This window comes from Gossypium arboreum, chromosome 1 (genome assembly GCF_025698485.1).
Source record: "Gossypium arboreum isolate Shixiya-1 chromosome 1, ASM2569848v2, whole genome shotgun sequence".
Lineage (NCBI taxonomy): Eukaryota > Viridiplantae > Streptophyta > Magnoliopsida > Malvales > Malvaceae > Gossypium > Gossypium arboreum.
In genome coordinates this window covers 104489698-104499827 of record NC_069070.1, presented here as the reverse complement: position 1 = coordinate 104499827, position 10130 = coordinate 104489698, and the positions used below count along the sequence as shown (strand labels likewise).

The following is a 10130-nucleotide window of genomic DNA, read 5'->3' as shown; positions in this document are numbered from 1 at the left end:
ATTCGAAAGGGTACCCCAGGGGACACATGGCCGTGCAGCGTGACCGTGTGTCGTACACGGTTGAGACATACGCCCGTATCTTTACCCGTGTGGACAAAAATAGGCCATTTGTAAAGCTATTTTTCCACCCTAAACTACAAACATTCACAAGCATAAATAACCACATTTTTATAACTCAATAAGCAGCCAAGATAACCATTTCAATACACATTATTAGCCATATAAAAACCTAACAATTACATGCCCAAATATTTATTTAACATCATGCATAATCCATTCATTTAACAACTACACATCAAAACTTCACTTGCATAATTTCATTCCATCATTACCTTGCCAAAGCATACCGTAATAGAACACTTAATTCAAGCAAAACATAGTACCCAAAATAAGCCAAATCACATGGCTTAACACATATACAAAATATACCAAAACTATGATATCAAGTAACATAGATAACATCTTTTAAACTAGCCTATACATGCCATATTTACAAATATCCACAAGTTCAAAAATACCAATCGGAATTTGGATAGTGTGATGTGCAACTCCGATTGTCTGAAACGAGCAAGCTATCAAGCCTCTATAAAACATGGAAAAAGAAACATAGTAAGCTTTATAGTTTAGTAAGCCCGTATAATGCAAAATTAAACTTACAATTTATACATAATCAAAGCAACATTAAAAATGCCAACAATTTAATTAACCAACACCTAATCACCAATATCCATCACATGTTAGTCATTTGGAAAATACATAAAACCATCCATTAACATAATATTTTGCATCATTCCAAAATTCACATGTCATATTTATAACATTAGTAACATTTATAATCTGAAATTTTATCCATATAAACATTATTTAGGCCCGTTGAATCTATTATAACTTCAAAGGATACTCGAGTGAACAATGTCAGTAATCCGTTAATTCATTATCATATATGCTTTTTCGAACTATGATCAGTAAGCTCCTCCTGAGCTGATTAATAATAAGCTCTAATGAGCTGGAACGGTAAGCTCTATCAAGCTAAACAGTAAGCTATATTGAGCTGAACAGTAAGCTCATACGAGCTGAAACAGTAAGCTCCAATGAGCTAAAAATAGTAAGTTCTTACGAGCTGATATATCGGTAAGCTCATACGAGCTGTGGTGAGTCTGCAACAAATGCAAGAGCTTGACTAAAACTGTAATCCCAGTAACACATCACTCGTATCCAATGAATCTATACAGTTTAAACGGGGCCCAGTAACAAATACATTATATCAATAAGGCATCTATACTTCAAATATTTCCACTATACACATTCATTTCAATAATTACAAGTATATAAAAGTTCGATTCTAATTATACGAACTTACCTCGTAACCTCAGATAAAACTATCAGCTATTAGTCCACTTTTTGTTTTCCCCAATCTAGTTTCAGTATTTGCTTATCTTGATCTATATGATATCAAATTAACTCATTCAAACTTTTTCATTCAATTCAATTTAGCCTAAAACATTTATTTTGGATAAATTACAAATTTACCCCTAGACTTTTGACTACTGTACAATTTAGTCCTTAACACATAAAATTGCAAATTCATGCAATTTAATACCAACCCATGTCTAGCCGAATTTATTAAATACTACTAGCAGCCCATATATTTCATTATTTCACACTTTTAACTACCACAATTTACATTTTCACAATTTAATCCCTATTTGATATTTTTGTCAAAAATTACTTTATAAAACTTGTAAAACTATCATCAAGCTTCCATAATCTATCATTAAACATAAAATAACTCAAGTATTCAACAATTACATCATTCAAAATCTATAACAATTTCAAAAATGAAGTTACGGGCTAGCTAGATTAAGCTGCAACGAGCTCAAAAGCGTAGAAATCTTTAAAAACCGAGTCAAAACCATACCTTAATTGACAAAGGAAGATTGGCCGAATGTCTAGCCCTAAAAATGACTGTTTTTCTTTCTAAATTTTTGGCAAGAAGATGAATGGAAAGAAAATTTTGGTTTTTGTTTTATTAATTTTAACTTTAATTACCAATTTACTAATTTAACCTTTAAAAATATTTAAAACAACACCATTTGCCATGCTATCATCATCCACTAACCATAATTGGCCTAATTATCACTTAAGGACCTTTACTATAAAGTTCCATAGCTATTTGAAACTTTTAGCTAATAGAACACAAGTTTTACGCTTTATGCGATTTAGTCCTTTTTATCGAATTAAGCATTTAACCAGTAAAATTCTTTAACGAAACTTTCACATAATAATTCTATCATGTTGTAAACCTTATTAAAATAAAAAAATAAATATTTTGACTTCGGATTTATTATCCCGAAATCACTGTTCCGATTTGACCTAAAAATGGGCTATTACAGCTTATTGTCTAAGCCTGCAGAGAATGGTAAACTTGTTTTTAAAGGTACATTTTGAGTCCACACGGCCAGACACATGGACGTGTGCCTAGACTATGTGAGACACACGGCCTAACCACATGGGCGTGTGAACCCTACAGCTTTGAAAATTTTTATTATTTTTCGAAAAATTCTCTAAGTTTCTGAATTAGTCCCAACTTGTTTCTAACATGTAATTTGAGCCTCGAGAGCTCGAATAAAGGACAATATGTATGAGTTTGATTGGTTTTGACTTGAATATTATATGATAAGAAATGCATTAAAATTATATGTTTGTTTGATCGGTAATGCTCCAAAACCCTATTCCGACGACGGATGTAGGTTAAGGGTATTACATTGTGAGCACATTTTCCACCTAGTCCTGAGCTGAGACATGGCCAATGACCAATTTACCAGCTGGTACATTCTCTAATGACTAATTTGCCAGCTGGTACATTCTCTCGAACGAAAAATAAATCAAGTTTCACATGCTTAAACTTATAATGAAGAATTAGATTGGCTAATACTGCAACAACATCTAAGTTATCACACCATATAGTTACCTTGCTTATAGCCTGAACATGTAATTCAACTAACAAAGATTCTAGCCAGATGATTTCAGCAGTGGCAAGTGCTAGACTCCTGTATTCTACTTTTGTAGTGGACCGAGACACCAATTGTTGTTTTTTTGATCCCCAAGAAACAGGATTGCCTTCTAGAAAAATACAAAGCCTATTATTGAGCACTTATCATCTGGATCAGTGCCTCAATTGGCATTTGAGTAGCTTACAAGAGACAGGTGAGAGGATGTAGTAAGAAATATGCCATAGTCTAAGGTGGCCTGCAAGTACCTTAGAATCCGTTTGGCAGCCTCGAAATGTTGATCAAGAGGCTTTTGCATGAACTGACACATCCTATTGACAACATTGTCTAACAGTTTTGCAAATTGGTGCACAAACTAACTAAATCAAGCTCTCAGAACCTCAAAAACATATAATTTATAAGAAAAGGACTTGTATACTTACCAAACTGTTGGCCGAAAGTTTGAATGTTGTAAAACTCAATTTCCTTCCTTTTTAAACTGTAGAGAAGAAGATGATGAGAAAATGGTTTTCATTTTCATTTTTTTTGGTGAATGGTTTTCATTTTCTTTTGATTTTTCCTTTTGTACCTAAGTTAAAATTAATAAGTCTTAATTAATTAAACTAAACCTTAATTAAATTAATAATAAGCTTAATTAACATAAATTTAGTGGAATTATACATCATCCTCCACCAATCAACAATATTAAATGGTCTAGTAGCAGTTAATTTTTACCATTGTTACAATTTAATCCTTATACCTTAATTACCTATTTGATTGAAAAAAATTAAAGGACCAATCGTGAATTAAAATTATACTAACCTCGTAAAAATTAAATAATAATATTTACGGACTCACTCGTAAAAAATGAGGTCTCAAGACAACCATTTTCGATACTAATGAAAAACGGACTGTTATAGTTAGAATATGAAGAACATGTTTAAGGTATAAAAGTCTATTACCAATGACAATAAAGAAAGATCCTACATGTGAGATAGAAACAAAAGTACCATTTCCCATCAAAAGTTTGCTCGTACCTGTGTATTCAGTAGCATGATTGAGATTTGAAACATCATTAGTGATGTGGTTTGTGGCTCCTGAACCTGAATACTATATCTAATCAGCATTGTTGTTTGAGGATGCTGCAAAATGACACCCTAGTTGACCAAGGCTTGCTTGAGGAAAACTGCTTGGAGATTGCCACCACTAAGTCGATGGACCAAGAGCTCTACTACATTATTAATGCATGCCGCAACTTTGTGAAGAATGTGTTCACTGTCTTTAATCAGAAAACTAATGAAAATTCACAGACATTATTTGGCTCTTATCAGAAACACCTGGAAAGTTCTCATCAAAATTTTAATAACACTTCTACACAATGTGGCCAATTTTACCACATAATTGGCTTTGAAATCAATTGTGTAGAAATCATCTCCCACGACCTCTGCCCCGATGAAACCCTCTACCATGCTAAAAACCACCTCTAAATTGTTGCTTATGCCATTGATTATAGGTCTTGGTATAGCCATTCGAACTAGAGTTCTTGGACTGATTTGTACCCTTACTATTCTACTGACTAGCTAGATTAGCTTGCATAGGCATATTGGACAAACTTTAGCTGCCTTTCTTCACAATCAAGAAGCATTTCAGCAAGAAGGTCAAGGGAAACACAAGTAGCTGAGGCCACCACCCAGACAGATTCATATTCTACGGAAAGCCCTGCAAGAATAATGCTAACTTACTCCTGCTAAAAAATCAGGCTACTTGCTGCAATTAGTGTGTCACAAATCCCTTTGATCTTGGCCAGATACTCATTAACAATTAACTAACCCTTCTTTTGAGAATACAAGACATTCCTTAAACTTGAAATCTTGACAGTAGACTTTGTAGCAAACTTCCTTTCTATAGTTGCCCACACATCAAAATTAGTATGAGCATTAGTAAGATAAATCAAGACTTCATCACACACTGTATACAACAACCAAGATGCTAGCAACTTATCCTGTTGTTTATGTAGTACATAGCAACTTATCCTGTTGTTTATGTAGTACATACTTAGGATTCTCAACTAACTTCCCATCTTTATCCACTATAAAACTGAGATGGGACACTAACAGTTCCTAAAACAAAACCTTGCACACCATACCCTTCAAGAATCAACATGATTTGATGCCTCCATAAAAGAAAGTTATTCTTACCAAGTTTGACAGTATAATGCTTAGAAAATTGTTGAACTTTCTAACCAATAATAGAAGCAACTGAACTGGGCTCCAAACATGGTGAATTTATCTGCTTACCACCATTTGAGAAGTGATTCTAACTGCCTTCTTTTCCTGAAACTACTTTTGGTGCCATGATGAATCAACCACCTCATGAACAAACTTTCACCTACTTCAATAAGAAAAATCGTGGCTCTGATAACATGCCGAGATTGACCAAGAACGGCAATAAGAAGAGATAAACTAATAGAAACAAGAAGATCTTGTTTTATTGAATGATTCTTAACATTCATAAGAACTAAGTATTTGCTATTTATAGAAGAGCAGCTAGCAAGTTAGTTGATTCAATAGTCAAATAACAAAATTACCTAACTGAACTAATCATTAACAGCTGACTTCTTAACAAACTAGCTGCCAATTACCTAACTGCAATTGCTAGCTTATTCCTTAACACTTTATACTTTTTAATAAATAATTTTTTTACATAATTGTTTTTACTCACATCGTGCTATGCAATAATACAAGAAAAATGCTTATTTATTTTATATGTATTACAATAATTAGACATAAATAAAAAAATAGTTAAACAAATTTGAACTTGAAACTAGAGAGAGGAGTAAAATTCCTTGTGAAAAATAAGACATTCAAAAAATATGTGAAAAAATTTCTTTTTCTTTTCCCAAAATAAGTCACTTGAGTGGCTAAAAATTACCAATTAAAAATTGTTTCATATACTAAAACATGATGAATAAGCAATAGTCGTACCAAATGTAACATAGATACAATAAATCCATAAATCATATGAATATGCCATCTATGCTTACATTAAGCCATTGATATCACAAACTAAATTGTATTTAATTTTACAAATTAATAAATATTAATTCAAGTGATTTTATCTTTTGATATTTTTAAGTAAAATAATTTTATAAATAATATTTCAACTTTAGTATTCCCCCCACAAAAAAAAAAAAAAAAACCCACATATTATGCGGCCGATGGATTGCGATAAGCTTTGTAAAGTTTGGTAGAGAAAGGAAAGTAAACAGGTGTTTCGACTTGGTTTCTCTAAATTCGTCTCTTCATATATTTTATAATTTGTTTACTAGAATTTCAACGTTTCTTCTCCTTACCCAACCATAGAGGGCAAGTGGAGAGGTAGCGACTAGAATTTCAATACCCCATGCGGAAAAAGCAACCTCATCTGTCATTTTCTTACTTGTCCTGGTGTTGATAAAACTATTATTGCAATTATTAGAGAGATGATAAAGTTTCTTCAACTAATTTAAAAGGTGGCTTATGCCATCTCCTCTCCTTTATAGCAAAACTAGTTAAAATGGTAACATAAACAATTATAGACAGATTCTTATACATCAAACGTTTTCCACCAAACTTACAAAGATTGTTAGCCATAGATCAATCCCAAGGTACGGGTGACAAAGCCGAGAGTATCTTCCCAATCACTTTCTGTTCTAAAATTTTAGTCCATGCGTCGTTGTAATATTCCTCATTGCTCACACAATCCACCATCATCTCATTTTTGTCCACAATAGACCATGACACTCTACTGGTGCCCCCTCCTGATTTTTCTTTCCTTTTGGTTGAATCTTCAACCTCTATGCCTCGCTTATCCGCTGCCACCTTATCTTCAACCTTGATATATTGATCCTTCGCTTCTAACATTATTTTTTTAAATATTCTTAAAAATTCATCGGCCTCCTCTTCAAGTTCGAGTGAATAATCGACCTTCTCATCAAGTTTGGGTGGTGGAGGAGGAGGAGGAGGAATTTCATGACCCATGAGCATTATAATAACAATGACAAGATTGAGGAAAAAGAAAGCCATGAATTTGCTATTGCTAAGGCTCAAGTCTATGGATTTTACACGTCCTCTTGCACTATTATATATAAACCCAGCCATACGGAACACAGAATCACAGATAAAAGAGGTATGGTCTTGAGGACATGTAATGTCACCCTGAAACTCTCCATTTATGCCATTAAATTTAACTTGCTCTACGAAATGGATCATCAAATTAACGCCTGATCTTAATCGGTTGAAACACAACAAAAGGTTTGTGATGCAGAAGAAACAAATTCCCCAATATCTCGACACAAGACGCCGCCAAGGCCGAGTTTTCCCATCTTGTGTATAGTACCATTCTAGTTCCTTCAACCTCTTGGAAAGATAGGAATGTTGGACGTCAAGATCTAGAATATTTATCCAAAGCATATGGAAAGATTGTACCACTTTTTGGTCATTGTGGGAAAATCTTGAGATGATGCCATTTGAACATAGCAACTCTGCATCAGAAGGATGTCTAATGAGCTTACTCATGAAAGAGACATAAGCAGTAAAGTCTTTGGAGCTTGTCTCAGAACAATGCTCTAAGGCCACGCAGTTATTAAGGATGGCGATAAAGATGTCATTAATGGTTACAGATGGGATTTCAAGCCCTCCGTTGTTGAAATTGATATTTGTGAACCTAGCAGCGGTTGTTGACCTCAACTGTATACCTGATGCTTGGAGTTCCATTACATTCTTTGTTAAGTAAAATGGAGGCTGCTGTTCAAGTTGATCTCTCATTGTATCAGCTTGGTTTCTCGTATTGATTTTCTTCAAAAATGAGTAAACAAAATTTGGGGCGACCATTTGGGATGGATTTGATGGGCGGATAGAGTGGAGAAGCAAGTCAAGTAAATGGTGGGGTTTCAAAGGGCAGGCGATATCCATGGATAGAGGGAAAGCTAGATCGAAAAATTTCAAGGCCATAGTGCATAGAGAAAGTGTTGGTGTCCCTTCTTGGCTCTCCAATGACTCAAACAGCATTTCCAAAACAAAAAAGGGAATTTGGTTGTCTAGAATGAGCAGGTCTTGAACCAAAATGGGGAGTTGCCATGGTTCAACGGGGAAAACCCAAGGTTGTTGTTCAGAGACTCCAAAATGGTGCAGAACCTCCATTATGAAGCAACCATCAAGTAACATCATTTCAACGAATTGGGGACTGGACATTGAGAAATCGTGGGAGTAGCATGTTCTGGAATGCCACTCAAGACTCATCATTTGCTGCACATAAAAGCGCAAATCTTTGCCCGTCCGAGATATAAACCTGTCAAGGAAAGAGTACTTGTATTTGTCAAGTGGGAGGTTTCGGTTTGTGTAATGATAAGGGCCAATTGAAGCCAACTGAGGCTCCTGGAATTGCAGGCCAGGAAAAGGAGTTTTAAAGATGCAAGGAGAGACAGAAGAGCTGGTACTATAACAGAAATCTCTATCATCATCAGTTACATCTTTCTCCTTAGATTCCGGCTTTCGATTTGTGTCCCTGTTTGTCTCCATGGAAGCTTCTGAACCAATCCGAGTAGTCAACTGCCTTCTTTTTTTTAGGTTTTCTGTCGTAGCCTGCCAACAGCTTTGCCCTTTCATTTCCTTATTTCTAATCTAATGCAGACAGATAATTGACTTTCAAACTCAGTAAATTTTTTAAAAACCATATGAACTGGTTTCAACTTTGGTAGTACTGTACATGTTTGATGATGAACAGATAAACGGTGATAATTACCTGGATTTTAGCGTAAGGTTCCTTGTAAGAGTTGTCAACGGCTCCTGGTAATCCACCTTTTTCCTTCACTCTGATATGCTTCATCAATCTTTGCCGAGCCTTCATCACTTTGAAGGTTAATCCACCTCTTTCCTTCACTGTGATAGGCTTCATCGATCTTTGCAGAGACTTCTTCACTTTGAAGGTTGCAGATCTGAGTTTGTTTTTTTCGCTTTTGTCGACTATTAAAACAAAAGGAAATCGGGCTTTTTATAAAAATAACTTCAAAAAATAATTAATTACTTAAATTATTTATTTTTTATAAAATTCGAAAATAACTTAAAATTTACTATAAAAGTTAGTGAAGCTAAATTGTTTGACAACACCAATATCTCTCCTCAGCAATTTACATTAAAAATTAATTTTTTATCTTTTTTATTTTTATTTTTCTTTTAAGTTTTTTATTTATTTACTTTTTAATTTTTATTTATTTACTTTTTAATTTTTTATTTGTCCTTTATTTATTTTATTTATTTGTTTATTATTGGTCTTATAAAATTTGAAATTTATATTTTAAATGTTTTATAATATTTTTAAAAAATTTAAATTTTTTAATTTTTTAAAATTTAAATATTATTTTTAAATTTTAAATATATTTTTAAATAATATAAAACATTTAAAATATATTATTTTTAAAGATATGACTTCTCAAATTTTTATTTGTTTTATAATATTTTAAATATATATTTATTTAATTTTAAATATAATTTTTAAATTATTTTTAAAGATGTTCAAACTTTTTTAAAATTCTATTTAAAATTTTTAAAAATAATATTTTATTTAAAAAGTAAAAATTAAATTGATTGGAAAAATTAAAAAAATTCTTAAAAAAGATTTATTTGTTAAAAAATTATGGCTTTTTTTAAAATATATATATTAAAAATAAAAATTATATTAAAAATTAAAATATATATTATAATTGGTTATATCATGTCAATGACATTAATGATGTGACCAGTAATTAGCTTAACTATTATTTTTTTTAAAAGATAAAGGTCTTATTTAAGAAGGTGTGGTTTGCCCTCTCTTCAAATATATGTAGAAGGAAGGAAGAAAATAGAAAAAAAAAAGTAAGTTATTTATAGTTTTTTTGTATATTTATATTTTATATTTATTGTAATATAATAATTAATTATATTTAATTTATGTATTTTTTTAAATTATGCAGATATTAAAATATTTTCTTGAGCAAATATGGATTATATTTTATCGAGTATCAACGAAACATTAAAATTAATTATAAATTAAATAAAAATTGTTTTAATTTCTCATTTTTCTTGCTAAGCGCTATTTTGCTCAACTTATTTTGATTGCATGAAA

At 32.3% G+C, this 10130-nt stretch overlaps 1 protein-coding gene across 2 annotated transcripts; it reads right to left on the bottom strand.

Annotated features, from left to right (window-relative positions):
• Positions 1–280: 280 nt before the first annotated feature.
• On the bottom strand, positions 281–9032 carry LOC108464029 (UPF0481 protein At3g47200-like). Of its 2 annotated transcripts, XR_008284310.1 has the most exons (4): positions 8772–9032; positions 4028–8611; positions 3434–3489; positions 281–583 (listed from the first exon to the last, which is right to left on the bottom strand). XR_008284310.1 is itself a non-coding variant. In XM_017764092.2 (2 exons), exons 1-2 carry the CDS (start codon positions 8922–8924, stop codon positions 6626–6628), a joined length of 2178 nt encoding a protein of 725 aa, XP_017619581.1. In that variant the 5' UTR covers positions 8925–9032; the 3' UTR covers positions 6481–6625. The 2 variants fall into 2 exon arrangements, 1 of the variants encoding a protein (XP_017619581.1); XM_017764092.2 differs by lacking the exons at positions 281–583; positions 3434–3489 and having other exon boundaries at positions 6481–8650.
• Between the last annotated feature and the right edge of the window lie 1098 nt (positions 9033–10130).

Excerpts from the sequence above, each read along its gene's own strand:
- LOC108464029 (XM_017764092.2), bottom strand. The coding sequence starts at position 8,924 with ATGAAGCCTATCACAGTGAAGGAAAGAGGTGGATTAACCTTCAAAGTG. Across the intron at positions 8,651-8,771 it reads AACCTTACGCTAAAATCCAG|ATTAGAAATAAGGAAATGAA; the intron begins GTAATTATCACC and ends TGTCTGCATTAG.